At 39.3% G+C, this 18,680-nt stretch overlaps 2 protein-coding genes across 3 annotated transcripts; both read left to right on the forward strand.

The window, feature by feature from the left end:
* The first annotated feature begins 130 nt into the window (after positions 1–130).
* dtwd2 (DTW domain containing 2) lies at positions 131–7,177 on the forward strand. Its single transcript, XM_031317903.2, has 7 exons — positions 131–405; positions 691–781; positions 1,556–1,650; positions 1,759–1,957; positions 4,994–5,122; positions 5,830–6,059; positions 6,652–7,177. The coding sequence occupies exons 1-6, from the start codon at positions 242–244 to the stop codon at positions 6,007–6,009; spliced, it is 858 nt and encodes a 285-aa protein (XP_031173763.1). The 5' UTR covers positions 131–241; the 3' UTR covers positions 6,010–6,059; positions 6,652–7,177.
* A 572-nt stretch (positions 7,178–7,749) lies between these two features.
* On the forward strand, positions 7,750–18,122 carry LOC116062804 (nucleolysin TIA-1-like). 2 transcript variants are annotated; one of them, XM_031317505.2, is made up of 12 exons: positions 7,750–7,979; positions 10,148–10,244; positions 11,128–11,226; positions 13,048–13,102; positions 13,763–13,850; positions 14,408–14,483; positions 14,635–14,740; positions 15,083–15,181; positions 15,276–15,360; positions 15,497–15,635; positions 15,758–15,912; positions 16,791–18,122. In XM_031317505.2, exons 1-12 carry the CDS (start codon positions 7,954–7,956, stop codon positions 16,927–16,929), a joined length of 1,164 nt encoding a protein of 387 aa, XP_031173365.1. In that variant the 5' UTR covers positions 7,750–7,953; the 3' UTR covers positions 16,930–18,122. The 2 variants fall into 2 exon arrangements, with proteins under 2 accessions (XP_031173365.1, XP_035847758.1); XM_035991865.1 differs by having other exon boundaries at positions 15,761–15,912.
* The last annotated feature ends 558 nt before the right edge of the window (positions 18,123–18,680 follow it).

Genomic DNA, 18,680 nt, shown 5'->3' on the forward strand with positions numbered 1-18,680 from the left:
GTGGTTTTAAACCTCTAAAATATTGCTTTACTGGACTTGTTATCAGAGTTAATGCTAATAATTACATTTTCTAACGAAGCTAGGTCCGTAATGCTACGTTGATTTGAATGTAAACGGCCCTTCTATCCATTTAATTTCTATGTCTAGATCGCTTTACGTTGAAAGCAACGAACGGTTTAACAGTTATTCCGACGCCACTTAAATGCAACATTGGATAAGTTAGCTTTTTGCTAACTCTGCAATGGACAATGTCCCCAGTTTTTGTTCGTCACTCTCTTCCGAAGAAAATGGACCAGAAACCGGCGACAGCTCGTCGACGGAAGATGGATTAGTCGACGCTTTTGGCGACCTGGCTGCCCTCCCGGTCGAGGTTGGCGAGAGAAGACCGACGTGTTTACGTTGCCGGTGAGCTGAATTAAAGTGAAGCTAATGCTAGCTAGCTAACACGTTAACGTTAGAGTGGTTGGACCGTTTTATTTTACACCCATGGGTTGGACCAGGCAGGAAAGGAGTCCTTCTCTTCCTCCTCCTTCCCTCTTCCTCAAGTATCTGGCATGCTTTAATGAGAGAACAGATTATTGTCGTTACAGAGAAGCTGAAGAGACCAGCTGAAACAAAGAGATTGGGGCTATAGGCTGGGAAGTATCTGGGAAATCACAGCTTCACGTCTGCAACTTTCCTCCCATGTAGTCGCCCTGAGAAGGTGTGTCTCTGTCCTTTTCTTCCACCACAACCCCTGGAGGTCTCCACGTGTCTGTACGTAGTGCAGCATCCTGCAGAGGTGAGTTACTACATGTCAAATATGACATGCATGTTCAACACTTTATCAATTATTGTTTTAATTTCATATATTTTATTACGTTTTCATCACTAATATGTAGTCATATTATTCTCTCTATGTTTTTTTAATTCTTTAGGTGGAGGCTTCAAAAAGCCCATTGGGTTTTCTGCCTCTCCCAGCACTGTACATTGTTATATTTGTTTGTTTGTCATTTTAAATTGTGCAACAACAAAAAAAACAACATCATAAACTATGACGTTCATAATCAAATCTGTTTAAAAACAATAGTGAGGTGCACATATGTCCAATGAAATTATTCCTCCTGTTCATACTAGATATAAAGTGATCCCTGTACTTCAGATTTGATATTGTGCAAACTGAGCTTTATGCCACTTCTCATACATATGTAATCCTTATTTTGACATTGTGTATATTTTTCGATTTGCACCTCATACCTTTGTACTGCAACTGCTGCACAACATTTTCCTTTGGGATAAATAATGTTCTATCTTATATTATTTTATCACTTACTGTATCTTATCCTCCTAATTGATTTATTTTTATCTGACCAATTATCTTCATTTGCACCTTCTATATCCTTGTACTTCTAAAACCTAAAATGCTCCTGCCAATGAGATGTACTCCACTGTATGCACCTTTTTTTTTTTTTTTTTTACTTTTAATCAAACATGCCAGCTCATGACAATCATTAGCACATCTTTATGAGAGGCTCATTGTGAAGATCAACTATTCTAACCTCTAGTGTACTTTCAGGAGAGCAGAGTACTTCGCACAGTGCCGCTACTTGCTGCTTGTTTGCCACAAGAAAAGTGCAATGTCATAGTGGGAAGGAGATTCAACGAGGAAAAGTAAGCTGTATTTATTGTTAACACGCTGATTCCACAACGTACGCAACACCATTGTCACTGAGTTCTTTAATAGATTTAGTTTTTGTCTCCCATCTTTTCTCCTCTCAGGCACCCAGAGCTGGCAGCGGTGTGTCGGGACAGCAGGACGCTGATACTATACCCAGGTCCCAAATCTCAGAACCTGGAGGAATTAGTGCAATACCAGGAAGTAGGCACTTTAAAACACAATGTGATCATCATAGATGGCACCTGGAGCCAGGCCAAGAACATGTTCCTCAAAAACAGCCTGTTCCACCTGCCTAAACAGGTGTGTATAACTGTGTTGTCACATTATAACCGGTTAGATTCAAAATCCTTTTATTAATCCCACAATGGGGACATTCCCAATGTCACAGCAGCAAGAGATAGTACAAAAACAGTACAAAAAGTTAGTGGATGTTAAGTTAGGTGCAAAGAGAAAAGAGAGTTCATTTTGTCAAAAAGAGTTAACAAACCCTTGTTTTCCATTGTGTCGCTGAAGCCAATAACAGATTTGCGCGTTAAAATGATCTCCGTTTATCAGCTTAAATCACAAAATCTTGCTGGAATAAAGTAGAGGGCCTTGTCCACCTGAGACGGTATACATTCTCTAATTACACCCACCTGTGGGAAAGCTGCTTTACCCACAAGAAATGACTAATTTGAAAATAAAGCAACACAAAAACATTTATTTTTAAATGTGGGCAAGTGAACACTGTGGACTAGGGTTGGGTATCGTTTGGTTTTTTTCCGATACCGGTGCTAAAGCGGTACTTTTAAAACGATGCCGGTGCCTAAACGGTGCCTGAACTGATACTTTTTAAGAAAGTAAAAAAAAAAAAGAAGGGTACTAAACAACAGTCGGTGACATTTAAGAACAACTTGTTTATTACTACGGCCATATGGTGAAAATTAAATGATTTAATAGTAATGTAATAACTATAACTTATAATAAACAATAACTTATTTCACCAGTAAATTGCTGTTGAATGACAAAAACAACCACCAGATGGGAAAAGGGTATTTTACAATAACTTTGAATGCACCGCGAGGCTGTAGGTTACCAGTTTCAGTGAACGCACCGTCTGTGTTTTTCCGACGTCGGCATCTGCTGCGCTGCAGAACAGACTGTTGCGTCCCGGTGTTGAAATACAGTCACACTTTACACTGTTTAACATTTGCTGTCAGCATTTTAACCCTGTTTAATCCAGCTGCTAGCTAAAGGTAGGCTAACGTTAACTGCTGTTGAGTGTAGTGTAAAGTCAGGTGAAATAAGGCACCGAAAGTTTCGTTCTTATCGGTCTCGTTACTACCGTTTAGGTCGGAACCGGAAACAGATACACCACACGGTCTTCTGATGTATTTCTAACGACAACAAAAAAACTGCTCAACGAGTGTTGCTACCCCCAAAATTCTGGGACCTGTAGTAGTAATCTGCATTTGTTGTTACCACCAGTAATCACTGATGTCATAAAATCAACCAGCACTGAAATCTTAAGGTTTACAACTTGAGGAGCTTATAAATAACAACTAAAAAAAGATTTAGTATGAGTAAAAATAGATGCACCAAAGCAACATTAAAGCCACTGAGAAATCAACATTAGTAAACGGCACGCAGTGCTCTTCAAAAACCCCAACTGGTCTATGATTGCATTTAGCCAAAACACAAAACACTACTTAGAAAATAAAAAGGCATGACAAGAATTGCTGATTGGTCCACAGTAGGGTTGGGTACCGAAACGCGGTGCCGTTAATAATAACTAACTGGAAGTTTTCCACGCAACACACAGGGCACAGTCAAAGAGTTGGTTACCTTTCTGAGAAGTTGGAGGTGTGCCGACAGTCACTTGCAACTCTTAGCCTAAATCGAACTGTGGCTGCTACTTTTTGTTCCGTTACTCCCTGTGATACGTAATATTTGACAATAAACACCAGCCCATGTTTCGCCAGTTGAACGCTTTAAATGTGAAGTAGCATCAGCAGGAAATGTTTGGTTTAGCGTCAACTTAATACGGCTCTGAAATGGCTCAACAGTGAGACGATGTCAATGAGATGTGATTAAAAAACAGTAACGCTGGATTACACATTATTAGCTTATATTCACACTGTACCTATTTATGGTCGTACTGTTATTATGTTGACACTGCACTACAACAGAATTTGTACAATCCATTTGAAACAATCTTTTTAACTTAATCTTACTTGTAACCTAATCTCACTTACTTCTACTTAATGTTTTATTTATTTCTTATTGTAGCTATGTTACTTTATTTACTTTATACACTTATTGACTCGCTCTTTTTTACTCTTATTCTACCTTGAATCTGACTGGGAGCAACTGCAACTAAATAATTTCCCTCAGAGGATCAATAAAGTATTCTGATTTCTGAATTCTTATTCGGGTGAAGGCAGTTTGAATCCAGCACAGCAATGAAACTAACACTAACAATGAAAACTACTATAAAGAGAGTTAATTACTAGGGATGCACAGAATCCAGATTTTTGGGGTTCGGCCGAATACCGAATCCACTGGTTAAGAATCTGCCGAATCCAAAACTGAATACCGAATCCTACTCCCATCCTCAGTCCGTTAACACAGTGGGCCTGCTGTTTGTTTGGTGTAGGGCTAGCAAAGCTGGTAATGGTCGTCTGGTTAACACAAGTTTTTAGCTGGGACTGTCCTTCCTTTGCCGTACCTGAAGTTGCTGCGTTTTGGCTGCTGTCTGTAGATTCCTTCATGCTCAACTCGTATTCTTTCGGATGTTTTATACGCAAATGTTTTAACAGCGGCGATGTTGTGTATTGTTTAGAGTCCTCGCCACCACGAGACAAATCGGCATTGCAAATTGAACATGTAGCTGGACTTGAATGGCCTTCTTTTGACTGAAAGTACTGCCAGACAACACTGCCCACGAGTTCCATTTTCACTTTCTCACAGCTTACTGCATTGAACGGTCAACCTACGTAAACACCTTCCCGTAATCAACGGCGGCGTCATTACGTCGACCAGCGTAGCACACGTAGTGCAAGCGTAGGGTTCGGTTCAGTGGAAAAAAATTCTAAGGTTAGGCAGAAACCGAACCCTGTCAAAAAGCCCAATATTCGGCCAAATCCAAAGCCGAAACCCTGGATTCGGTGCATCCCTGTTAATTACTAAATGTAAATGTATTAAATGAAGACCATAAATAGTATCAAAAATGGGGTTTAATTTCCTGAAAATTGTAAGCATTAAAACTTTAATACATAGAAGCCATTGCCTGTTAAATGTCAGCAAAGAGCGAATAGCACACTTACACTACTGATCACCTGCGCTTTGGTATATCAGGTGCAGCTCAGCAGGACTCTTTCCAGTCAGTATGTGATCCGCACACAACCCTCCAACATCTGTCTGTCCACGCTGGAATGTGCTGCTGTCGCCTTATCCATCCTGGAGCAGAATGATGACATCCAAGAGGTGACGTGGGGAAATAGTTGTGTATATTATATACAGTTGGTTAATTACACCTTCAGCAGATACAAAGCAACATTAGCGATCATTTGAAGTCACGTTTGTGTTCACATGATAAATGTAAGTCCAATATTTACTCTCCCTTTAGCTCTGCTTTGATCTCTACCAACTCCTAAAAAAAAATATATGGCTTTTAAGCTGCCAAACGCTCCACTATGTCTAGCAGCTAATTGCTAACTTTGTGTGTCTGCTTATTGATGGTGGACAGATAATTTGCAGTGGGGTTATCATCAGAGCTTTTTTGCTGAAAACAGCTGCCTGTGTCTGGGCGGCTGATCTTAGGTTAGACTGAACCAAAACTGTGAAGTTGCAGGCCTTAAAAACAAAACCCTCATCCGAAAGAACTTGCCATCATCCGAAATAAATGCTATGTAGAGCTGGGAGGAACTGCTGTAAATCTCTGTAGGATAATTTCTATGTGCAACTCCTTACATACATGTATGATTTGATTAATTTTTAATTATAGCAGCTTTAAGACATGGGAAGTGTGAAATCACTATAGATATATTACCAAAATACGTGTATGTATGTGTTTGATGTATGATGTCTTTTTTTTTCTGAGAAGTCCTCTGCACCAAACAGTGGTTGCAATGTAAAATAAATACATTTCTTGTATTTTTCATCACCCTTCACTTCCCCATTTGTGTGTCCAGGTTCTGCTGAGGCCCCTAAAAGCCCTGTGCTCCTTCCAGCTGCAGCACGGTGCTCAGATTCATCATAGCAAGGAGCATCTACTGAAGAACGGCATGTACGACAAACCCATGCCCAAGAACAAACGCAAGATAAAGAGGATGGAGAAACTCGTCACCGACAACAGCATTTGCCCAAGATGAGGGAGGGACTGAGCAGAGAAGCTGGACCGATCTCTGTATACACTGCTGTCTTATGGCCCTGACACACCAACCCGGCAACCGACCGTCAGGAGGAAAGGCAGTCGGACTGATCAGTCTTCCCGAGTTGGTCAAAAAAGTGCCTCGGAACACACCCAAGTGACGCCGACTTCAGCGTACGTTCTGCGCGTGCGCGAGACGTAATACGTCTCCATAACAGCAGGCGGCGCTAATCTGTATTGTCGCCCAAAAATTGAATACCGGCAGCTGATTGGACGAACACGTCACGTGGGTCTGGCTGCTCCCGGATTTTACAACCGAGCATAATGGCGGCTCATTCAGAATACGATCTCATATTTAACGAAGATAGTTCACCGAAACGTGTTTCTGAAAACATTTAGTTTAAAAGATTTTCGTCAGATTTTGAGAGGCGTTCGTCACGCTAACATAAGTGCACTGATTCGCTAGTCAAGGGCTAGAACTCCACCAATCAGATTGGTTATTGAGTCCGACTGCCCGCCCTCCAACCCAGCAAGTCAGGTCGGCCAAAATGAGGGCCGACGGACGAACACACCGAACAGACTCGAGTCACTGACCTCACCAGACTGTCCAACGGCTGATTATTGGGTTGGTGTGTCAGGACCTTTATACGCTGCACAGGACTGTTTCATCAGGGCATCATGTAGCAGCATCAGGGCACAGACACGGAAACCACTGGACTTTTTGGGACTTTGTTTTGTTTTGCTGGTAAATTAATTTATGTATTTGTCATTCATTTAAAATAAATGAATGACACATTAAAGTTGTAGTTTAAATGTCATGGTCGTGACAATAAATCTGATTTTATTGTTTTTAAAACAATTTACATGGTTCCTCCCTAAGTTTTATAAACACTAGTGGTTCTGTTGTGATTGACTTTACACATCTGGAAGGGTTGATGTTTTAGTTTTAGTTTTATTCAGATATGTTACAAAATAAAAAAAAAATACCACTAAAACACATGCACAACAACACACATAATATAGCAGGAAAAATGAGAATTGTATTGTACTGTATGTGAGGTCAGGATTGTTGATGAATATACAGTAAGGTCCAATTTTTTGCTGTTATGTTTTTATAGTAAATCTGACTGCATAATGTCCTATAATACAATAAAATTACATGGATAATATGTCTTATTTTCTAATCTTACGTTACACAAAATGTAATAACATAACTCGACCTCATTGAATGTAAACCAGGCAGGTAAAGTAATTTTTTTAATGTTGACGTGATGGATTAATGGGGCCGTTTAGTGCCTTAGCCATATATTAAGTTAAACATCAGATCAAATAAGATGCACAGAAGTTACCTCCTATAAAGAATAATTGAACCCTTTCAGCCTCTCACCCTGTCAAGTTCCAATGAGGAGTAAACGATACAGAGCACAATAAATAGAAAGGATTTAAAAATAAAGTCCATAAATAAATAAAATAACAGTAGATAATTAAATAGAGACATTAAAAGCATCACACCCAGCTGTCTACAGCTTTTGATTGGTGCAAAGTTTAAAAGTACTGCTCAGATTCTTAATGGAATACAGCAATAGAGGTATTTTATTGGTGAATTTACATTTATATGAAACGTATGTGTTGTATATTATTATTATTATTATTATTATTATTATATTTTGTAACATGCCTTGGTGTTGCCTTTTCCACAAAATCCGAGTTCCGAGTACAAATGGAACGCACTATGGCTGAACCGCTGCGCATGCGAGTTTCGCCTCGGCCCGGTCTCTCCGCCATCTTTGTCGGCTATCCATTGTTCACTCTGGAGCTAACAGCGGCGGTTACCAGTTCATACTGCGCAATAAAATAACTTGACGGTGTCACAGGCAGCTGCCCGCGACAGTCGTGGATTTGCTCTCAGGGTTGCGACTTGTTCTCGGCCAGCAAGTTAAACAGAATGGACGATGACACGCCCAAAACCCTGTAAGTGTGTGTGTGTGTCTGCATTACTGTTAGCTAACCGCTTGTATTCGTCACGTAGCTAGCTAGCTAAATTAGCATTCAGATGTAGCGTATTATCCGGATCGCACTCCAGATTTGGACCGCAAACTAAATTAGAAATGCAACTATTGTATGTAGTTTTAACATAATACGACTTAATGATAACTAAGCACATCGTAATGATTTAACAACTGGTAAATTCGGCTCAGTCGTTAACGCTAGCCAGCTAACTCATTCCAGAAAAAACTCAAATTAACGCATCGCTTCACACTGCTTGGTAAGGAAAATGTAGCTAGTTATTATTACAACAAAAACAGTTTGGTTTGTTTTGCGTATGCCGAATTAAATGGTGGCTTGCAGATATTAGCCATATGTACCAGAGACTGCGCTAAGATGCAAGCAAGTCAAGGATAAGCAGATGAACACTGAGCTGCCAGCTTATGTATGGAGTTTGGTGTGCTATAATTGTGGAAGCCCATTTCCGCCAATGTAATGAAAAAAACATTATTTTGAGAAAGTTTCTCATTATTTGGATAGACTAACTCATTATAATGACTGTAGGATCTTCTTTTTTCATCAGATTTGCGGAAATTGGCTTCCATAATCACTCCATAACATCTCTTAGGCATACAATTATTATTGCAACAGCCTAGGAACTCTCGCTAAATGTTGCATAGGCTAATGCTGATGTTTATTTGGTTTTGAGAACTGGTTATTTCAATTACCTGGGTTAGATGAACTAAAATCTAGGGCTGTGCTCGATTGAAGAAATTCTTAGTCGACTAACACTCATTCAATTGTATCGACTAATCGATTAGTTGATTTAATCGACAGATCTGTAAATCTGAGTTTCTTCGCAAAGAGTCATGCAAAAGCACCACTTTAATTCTTGTGTTGACCAGAGATGTGCTCGTACGTTTCTTGGGAATAAGTCATTCAGCATGAAAAAAGCATAAAACATGACTAATCGACTAAAGAAATCTTAGTTGACTAAGACCAAAACGACCGATTAGTCGACTAATCGACTAAGAGGGAGCAGCCCTACTAAAATCTATTTAAAGCCAGCAGTGTTGTAAGACAAGGTCAGCAGCAGAGGTTTCAATAATTCTGGCTGTCTCTAGTTGCACTCTATGTTTGGATTATTAAATGCAGACTACAGAAACATAAACAGCCTTGAGATGTCATTGTCTTGAAACATTTGCATATACTTGAATCCTGAAAGTGGACTTGAAATCTGATTGTTTCTGGGTGCTGGTATCTTAATTGTTTTTTTTAAATTATGTTGGCGTGTGCGTGTGGTTTTGGCATTTCCACATCAGTCCCTTGTGGTAATATTCCATGGGAATATGGATTTGAATCAGAATACTTTTATTGATCCTCTTAGGGAAGTTGCAGTTGTTCAGTCAAATTTTAAGGCAAAAATAAGTACAACAAAAAACTAGTCAATAAGTGTATGAAGTAACATAGCCATGCAAGAAATAAAAAGTTAGGTGAAAGTAAAGAAAGATTAGGTTAAAAAGATTATTTTGTTTCCAATTGATTGTACAAATTTAAAAATGTTTTTTAGTTGTATGTTACAACTTAGTCTTGTGGAGATAGGTCTGGCTACACCACAGATGCTTTCTAGGATAGGAGAAAATAACGCTCTGGGTTGTTTACATTTCTTTAAACCAATCACAATCGTCTTGGGCGGCGCCAAGTTGTGGACGCAGCGAGGTGGCTCTGCAAAAATAGTCTCGGGAATGGATGTCAGGCTTTAACCTGGAAATGTACTTCATTTATTCAGACTAGTTACAACCCCAAAAAACCACAGGAAAAGGGAGGGAACTAATTTACAACACCATTATAATGAGGCAGCTAAGGCCATTTTTAGTTTTGAGGCAAACGGGTAAATAGATACACAAAACAATGTAGAAAAATGAGGTGAGCTATTCTCTCTTACCTTTCCAAGCATGTGTGTGCAGGTGTAATAATAATAATAATAATAATAATAATAATAATAATAATAATAATAATAATAATAATAATAATAATAATAGAAGTTGGATGAAAAGCTTGCCCCTGCTTCAGTACCCACACAAGATCTTAAATCAACATTTACATCACAAAACTCTAACACTGTACTATCTGTGTCTTCCTGTCCATTGTAGGTATGTGGGGAATCTGTCCCGGGACGTGACAGAGGCCCTCATCTTGGAGTTGTTTGGGCAGATTGGACCGTGCAAGAGCTGTAAAATGATAGTAGATGTAAGTTAATTTGTCAAAAATGCTTTCCCCCCCTTTTGGCTGAGAATATACTTTGGCTACAGCAGGCACCTTTTGGCAGTACAATCCAAGGACAACCGTTTGTCGTACAATGTTTGAGAATTAATACGTCAACACCTTGTGATCTAATTTAGTCGCTTGCTCATCTCTAATGTTCATCCTGTTGATTCACAAATATTTTTCCAGTGTCCACGGTTATTCTGGCTTCTCATTTTAATGCTAAATAATGATGTTATTAAATTCCTTATGGCCACAGACAGTGACTTTAAAGTCGCATCTGTTCTCCGTGAGAAAAAAAAATCAGAAACCAAAAGGAAAACATTTTTATATATTATTTGGTTTAATGACGGCGCCCCCTATTTTTGCATTAATTGACTGAATACCATTCTGGTATCCGTCTGTGTTGATAAAGATCTTATTTTGATACAGCCAATCAAATCTTGCATTAAAAAGTGTACTGCTAACGTCAGTTTGCACGCTAGTTAGCTACGTATCTGCTCAGCTGCAGCACATTGAAAAGCATAGAAACGTACCTGTAAATTCCACTTTGGTCTGGTTAGATTCTGGTGTGGTCCTTTACAACTAACAACACAATGTCTGCCTGTGACGTGAAGGCTACAGCGCAAGTTGGTTTACTTGGTCTCTCGTTCTCTACGGTTGAACACAGACACTCTGCTGTCAGTCAAGCACAGACACCAACACGTCTCTCCAGCCGGCTGAGACGAAAAGGAGCATTTCTTTAATTTCCCTGAAGACCTATTTTCTTCCCTTTTTTTTTTTTTTTTTTTTTTTTTTTTTTTTTTAATAATAATAAAAATTATTAGCAATACATTTCATTAATATTTGTGTTTCCTGTCCACTCCAGACAGCAGGTCATGATCCGTACTGCTTTGTGGAGTTCTATGAGCATAGACATGCCACTGCCACAATCGCAGCCATGAATGGTCGGAAAATACTGGGTAAGGTAAGCTATCATATCTCCTGGGTGAGTCAACTATGGCGAGGCTGGGTGGGCAGGGTTGAAATGAAGCGGCTGGCCAAACTTGTATCTTTTTAGACCTTATCTTCCCCGTTCCTGCTCCCATTCACTTTAATTAGTTTTATTCCCCTGTGCACATTCTTCTTCAGTGGACAGTCTAAAGTGACTGGGGTGGAAACTCCAGACACTGATCTTTATCATGTTACTGCTGTGAAGTACCATCCTGAAAACATAATGTCTAAATACTGAACAATATGAGTTTTTGGCTTTTCTTTCTAAGTGTTTCCTGGTTTCTTGCTTTCTCGTGGTTTTAACACAGGTCAGTAGATGCTCCACCAAGTGATTGGATTCATTACATGGAGAGATAGATAAATAGTAATCAGAGTCAATACACTACTAGAGTATTATAGTCTGTTCTGCATTTTTCTGTTTTCCCCATCACAGTTGTAGGTTTAGGAGGCTAAAAGACTTTTTACAACATTCAGACTAACGCAGTTTATTAAAAAATGTACACAATTTATTTAATTTAGACTTGTTTTGCACAAGCACCGAAAGAAATGACAATACTGTTTAGTTTAGCAATATTACCATTGCACAATACTTGATTTGTGCAACAATATCAATAACGTTGTTATTGCAGCCTGTTTTGCATTCTACTGCCTTTTTTTAAATACAAAAAAAAATCACCTCATCCCATTTTTCATTGGGCTGCAGCTACTGATTGTTTTCATTATTGATTAATCTGTCGATTATTTTCTCGATGATCAATGGTTTTGGTCTATAAAATAGTGAAATAGTTTTGGCAGGTTTACTTAAAACAATGACCTGAAATAATGTTTGATGTTTGTTGATTATCAGAATAATAGTGCACAAACTCTTTTTAGAGTTTTAGACGTTTCAACAAGTGTTATTTTTTTTACATAATGAAAGCATTTTAAAAAACCTCAATTAATTTTCTTTCCATATGTTGTGTGTTGTTAGGGTTAGTTGTCACCACACTGTTACAAGAAATACTGAACATCCCCGGCTTTAAAGCCAGGATCTTTTGCAGGATCTGTAGTATTACATTATAGGCGCACCTAATAAACTGATAACTTACATTTTGTATTTACACAGGTGTAAACAAAGTTCAGTTTTTTTTTATTGTCACTTTATGCGCCATGCTGTCTGTTTTTAATTAAGATTTTGTGTATGAATTGATTGAACATGGCCCTGCTGTGTAATCATGCTACATGTCTTTGATCTACTTTAATTGATGCTCTTCTGTCCCCTTCCATCTTTACTGCTATACTGCTGTGTTCTTTGCAAAGTTATTTCCACATAGAATCCACATAAGAGCAACTTCAAGAGAAATATATTCAGTTGAAAATATTTTATCCTCAACAGGTATTGAAGGACCATTTGAGGAGTATAACAAGTTCGTAAAAATCACTTGTTTGTAAGTCCCTTGTTATTTGGACCTTACTTCCTACCGTTTTGCTCCAAATTTTGACTGAAATGTTCCTGATTATGAAGGTGAAATCTTAATATCCCTTTATGTTCTCCACTGTATTTTACTGTTTTATTAGTTAATGCAAAGGTATGTAAAACTAGATAATAACAATGGATAAATCGACTTGTAGTGGTGGTTTAAGAACCCACGTATGGCATACAGAGACCACCTTATTAAAAGAAGTTCTCAAGTAAACCTGGTGTGTGACGAAACCTCTAATCAAAGAAAAAGCACCTTCCTCTCTTCTGCAAGCATACTTCACGTCTCACCTTTTTCTCCTCTTCCTTCGCTCTCGACATCTGTCTCTGTTGCAGGAGGTCAAGGTCAACTGGGCCACGACGCCAACCAGCCAAAAGAAAGACACGAGCAGTAAGTAGTTCATCGTAGTAAGAAAAACTATCTCACGGTTACATGGTTTCTTCTTCCAGGTTAAGGGTATAAGTCGCTGTCTTTCTGTCCTATTTGTACGTATTTAAATGAGGTAATGTGCAGACATTTGGAGCAAAAATTGGCAAATGACTCGTTGCACAAACAGTCCAATTGACAAAGATCAGTGCTAAAAGCCACATGCACAGTTACAGTGTAATTATTAGCGTCTTCAGAAAGTTGGTGGTAACTGAAGTGCATTCATAAGGGGCGTCCTTTGTTTCAAATCATGCCATCTTTTACTGTCTGAACGTGTGCGTTTTGAAAGCACCGACAGACTGGGATATTAAATCCCGCTCCGCTGCAAAACTATGGGTGTGCCTTGTTTTATTCAAAACAGTACAATGTTTAAATAGATTAAACTACATGAAATCGTAACAATACCTGCAGCAATTAAATGGAGGACATACTGTACAAAATGGCAACAGGAATTGTGCCATTAGCAGCCATTTTAGTAATTCTTTTAGTAAATAAAGTTGTTGGAGTCAGACTTACCAGTCAGGTCGGGAATGTTTTTATTATTGACACTTATACCATCTGTGTTTTCACTGTTAAATTGTTTGTATGAAATAAAATGTGACTATATTTTTCTTTTATTTTTAGGTCACTTCCACGTCTTTGTTGGAGATCTTAGTCCTGAAATCACCACAGATGACATAAAAGCAGCTTTTGCTCCATTTGGGAAAATATCGTACGTATATTATTATTATTATTATTATTATTATTATTATTATTATTATTATTATTATTATTATTGTGTAATTCAACAAATCCTGTAAAAAGACCAACACCATGTGTTAGTTTGTCTCCTAATATTGTCTGTGGCACTCAGCTTAAATAATATAAAATACTGCATTTTATTTATTTTTAGCAGCAGATTAATCCACATTTGGTGCTCTAGTGAGTATTTACAGTGGCAGGATGGTGAATGTGGGATGTGTTCATGGTAATGAAGGAACATGTCACCCAGTGCAACAGTTTGGCTCATTAATGTGTTTTTAATACAATTTAATAAGAATAAAATATATCAGGCTTTGGATACACACAATACTTGTGTATCAGTGGAATCAAATTGTTGTTTTTGGTATTTTCATGGGATTTGTTGACCAAGAAAAATATAAAAGATTGCACGTGTCCCAGTTAAACGATAAAATAAAAGAAACCTCATTATTAAGGTACTTGGATAATAATATTATGAATTTAATATCATAAACTGAATTTCTTGACGTGTGTTCTATTTGTCCACAGGGATTGTCGAGTGGTGAAAGACATGGCCACAGGTAAATCTAAAGGCTATGGCTTTGTCTCCTTCTTCAACAAATGGGTAAGTGTGCCAGTAATGCCCATGTGTTAGAGGACTGAGAAAATATGAGCAGGTTGTGAATGTTGACTTAGTTGAAGCTCAGGGTTTACTTACAGTGAGATGTTTGCTGTCGGTGACTCAGGAGTTTGCGTGTTTCTCTCTGTATAATCAGGATGCGGAGAACGCCATTCAGCAGATGGGAGGACAGTGGCTGGGAGGAAGGCAGATCAGGACCAACTGGGCCACAAGGAAGCCTGCTCCTAAAACTACAAATGAGAGTAAGTTCGCTGTAATGAAGTGGAAGATGAATCGATGGACTGTGTCTTAGCTCTCCTACCTACCTTGCTTTTCAAACGTTTTCCATTGCACGTGCAAGATTTTCTGGAGCATCTGAGAACGTCACGTGATTGAATTTTCCATTTTATTTTTGTTTTCCTTCCGTGCATGAAATTCTCACCAGACCAATAAACGCTTAAACCCTAAGCTGCCCAATGCCTCAAATCTATATATTTGATTTTTAAATTCAGCACGCACAGTCGAGGCACACAATTGTATTATAAGAGAAATATTTTGAGAAAAGACGACACATTAAATAAAAACGGCTCAAATTTTTCTTTTAGCGTCCAATTCCAAGCAGCTGTCTTTTGATGAGGTGGTCAACCAGTCCAGCCCCAGCAACTGCACCGTCTACTGCGGGGGAGTCACAACAGGTCTCACAGGTGAGTTTGTCCATAAGAGCAAGTTGCCGGTATAGAGCCGCTATTTGCACATGTGAATGAATGTCAACGGTTTTATTTCGTTTTTCTTTTGTAGAGCAAACCATGAGACAGACCTTCTCACCTTTCGGCCAAATAATGGAAATCCGAGTTTTCCCAGACAAAGGCTACTCATTTGTGAGGTAAGCTGACTTCCTGATTGACCTGTCAGACATTTATTTGATGCGATGAAGGCTCAACGTGCACATATGAACCTCACCTATGTGCACGATGATGACTTGAACAGTCTCAATATCTGAGCTTTTCCTCTGTGTGCAGGTTCAACTCCCATGAAGCAGCAGCTCATGCCATCGTGTCGGTCAATGGCACATCCATAGAGGGCTACGTTGTGAAGTGTTACTGGGGCAAAGAAACGACAGACATGGTCAGCCCCATACAGCAGGTACAGCTGCCACAGGTATGTACAAGGATTGTCCCCAACTCCACATGTCTGGACTACTTGGACTGCTACAGTGTTTGCTCATTTGACCGTGGTGCAATGTGATACTCTGCCTCTCAAAATATGATTCTGTATGTCAGCAGAACACGGTGAGCTTCGCAGCGCAGCCCTACAGTCAGTGGGGTCAGTGGTACAGCAACACAGCTGCACAGCAGATTGGTCAGTATGTGCCCAATGGATGGCAGGTGCCGAGCTACGGAGTCTACGGACAGACCTGGGATCAGCAGGGCTACAAGTGAGTACCAGAGATGACGCAGGATCAAAGGAACCGCTCGAGAGCAAGCGTCCTTTATGGCAAACTTTGTTTTCATGCAGCCGTTTGGTTTCTGTCCCCTCCCTGAACCTGATTGTTTCTTACTCTGCCAGTGGCTATCACCATGGCAACACTAAATGGGTGTATACAACATGTTCCGCTCGTATTGTGCTTTATAATATTCCCCATAGTAACCCTGTTCACATGGTTTCACTCGCTTTGTAATACGAGCAACAGCGGGAGGTTTCATTCTGATTAGGGGACTATTTTTTGCGGTCAGCGTATTTTCGATGTGTATTTACGATATGTATTTACAAAGGTTAGAAGGCTTGCTGTAGAAATGGCTTTGCTAGATGTGTTTTGGTGAAAAGGAGACAATAACTTTAACTTTTTTTCCAATGCGTTTCCTGTTGTCTTCACTCTCGACAATCTCTACTGCCATCAGAAACCCGCAGCGTAGCTTTAATACTAATACTGTCATTCTTGCTTAGCCACACATTTTCATCTCCGTTGGCCTGCTCACAAATCGGTGTTCTTGGTTTTCCGGGCTATGTGTTAATCAGCGTAGACCCCAGTCTAGTCCAGCGAATGGTGGTAATGCACCTGAAGCTGTTTGATAACTGCCAAAAGAAGAATAAGTTGTGCGCTTTAGCAGTTTGTGTAGCTAGCTTAAAAGCTATCCACAAATGTAACAAAAACATGGATGAATCGTATTCATAAACTACAAGCCAGACAAGAGTTTTGTGAGGCTCTCCCTCACACCACACGTTATTAAATGGTTGAACTTCTGTATCTGATGAACGCTACAACCGCTGTCGTTAACATTTGTCATACTGTATTGTTTCTATCTGTTGTCACAGTCATTTACATGCTGGTGCCGGATGGACAGGCGTGGGCGCTGTGAGCAACGGGGGCATGGTGGAGCCCGGGCAGGGAGTCAACGGGACGGTGCTGACCAACCAGGCTGGCATGAGCGCTGCTGGCTACCACACCCACTGATCACTGATCACAGTAGCCCTCTCTAAGCCCCTGAGGCCACAAGGATGATACTCTTCTGGGGGAAGGAGCGCATTAGATGCGCTCTCTCTGTTACCACACAAGTTATTCTGTTAGAGAGGCTGGTACGCCATTTTATCAACCTTTACCAGCCCATAACTTCACCCACTGCCCAAATCTACAAGTGTAAAGAAAACGATCCACTCCAGAACACTTAAACACTGTTAATACAGCTAATTGCTAATGCACCTTGCATTCCTGGGCCCATTTTATTGTTTGGCGTATTTTTGTAATGCCTGCAGATAACTGGCCAAATGTAAATTATACGACCGTGTCAAGATATTTCTAGCACAGCCACATTTTAGTTTAAAATTAAGATGAACTAATTATATTAAAACACCAGGTTTTCTTTATTTTCAGCCCCTCAGAGCCAAAGAGCAAGGGCAGAATTGTATACCAATGTTTGCAATCATACAGGGAGAAAAGGCTACCAACTTTGCCACAGAAAGCACTCAATAGTCCACAGTAAGTAATGAAATGTATTGAGTAAGGGGTGTGATTTTTATTTTTTCTCAATTGGAACCTCTTACTCTCACATCTGGTCTGTCCACCTGTCCCTAAAGTGAAAAACAAGTCCAAGCAAGTTCTCAGGGTGTTGTCCAGTCATTCTGTGAAATGTAGGAAATCACTGAGTAGAAGAAGTAGACAGGTTGAGGAAAAGTGGAAATCACAAAACAAGTAAAATTTCAGTGCTCCTTCACTTTCATCTCCCAGGACGAACTGAACAGACTGAAGAGAACCCAGTCTGAGGATAAGGAATGTGTGTGTGCTTGCGTGTGTGCATGAACTGATGCTTTTACACACAAGAACAATGTCCAGTTCATCTTCCCCTGAAACAGAAAGGACTATGCCATCTTTAATTTTTTTTTTTTTTTGCAACAGATGAAATAGTGTAATTGTCTTTCTTTTGTTTTTGTTTTGAGCAACTTTAAAATGCTGACGTTGTATAAAGAGCTTTTTGCCTTTTTTTGTGTTTCATTTCGGGACTGTCTTATGAGGAAATGTTGCAGTGACACCTTCGAAATCATGACACGTGAGACGTTTTGTGTTTGTTTATAAAACATTGTCACTGTCAACTGTCAACTTTTATTTTTTAAATTAGATTTTCAATATCTCAAATAAACCAATTGCAGGGATTACTGCCACTCGTATCTTACTTATAGGCAGACAAATATTGCACAAATACTTATGGTTATCTTTACACAAAATTTGAAATACTAGGTTTATTTTTTATTTTTTTGTGTTTTTGCATTCCACTTTCTTTTGTCTGTTTTTATGTAAATAACCAACCAGTCTGTTCATTTGTACTGAATCTGTATAAAGACGACATGTTGATTAAGGAGGCGAGCTTGCTTCTGGTTGGGCTAATGGACTCCAGAAACAGCTGTTTGACAGTAGCATCCCTGTCCAGTGCTGGTCCGTGTACAGTAGAGACAGTGCAACATTTCATTCTTCCAGAGGCTCCGACGTCAAGCAGCATTGCTATGCAATGCAAAAGCCTTTCGATTGACAAGTAATACATAATTTAAGTTATTGTGTCTTAAACCTAAATAACCATTGTTTTTATAGATTAAGAAACGACCATATAAGGATCAGAGTTTTGCACTGTGGCCACCATCATTTTTAATATCGTTGAAAAATCCATTGTGTTGCCTTATTATTATCAGTGAGTTACTTTTTAATTTAACCAAAAA

This window comes from Sander lucioperca, chromosome 14 (genome assembly GCF_008315115.2).
Source record: "Sander lucioperca isolate FBNREF2018 chromosome 14, SLUC_FBN_1.2, whole genome shotgun sequence".
Taxonomy (NCBI): domain Eukaryota; kingdom Metazoa; phylum Chordata; class Actinopteri; order Perciformes; family Percidae; genus Sander; species Sander lucioperca.

Excerpts from the sequence above, each read along its gene's own strand:
- dtwd2 (XM_031317903.2), top strand. The coding sequence starts at position 242 with ATGGACAATGTCCCCAGTTTTTGTTCGTCACTCTCTTCCGAAGAAAAT. Across the intron at positions 406-690 it reads CCGACGTGTTTACGTTGCCG|TCGCCCTGAGAAGGTGTGTC; the intron begins GTGAGCTGAATT and ends CCTCCCATGTAG. Across the intron at positions 1,958-4,993 it reads TGTTCCACCTGCCTAAACAG|GTGCAGCTCAGCAGGACTCT; the intron begins GTGTGTATAACT and ends TTGGTATATCAG.
- LOC116062804 (XM_031317505.2), top strand. The coding sequence starts at position 7,954 with ATGGACGATGACACGCCCAAAACCCT. Across the intron at positions 7,980-10,147 it reads GATGACACGCCCAAAACCCT|GTATGTGGGGAATCTGTCCC; the intron begins GTAAGTGTGTGT and ends TGTCCATTGTAG. Across the intron at positions 14,484-14,634 it reads TCTCCTTCTTCAACAAATGG|GATGCGGAGAACGCCATTCA; the intron begins GTAAGTGTGCCA and ends CTGTATAATCAG.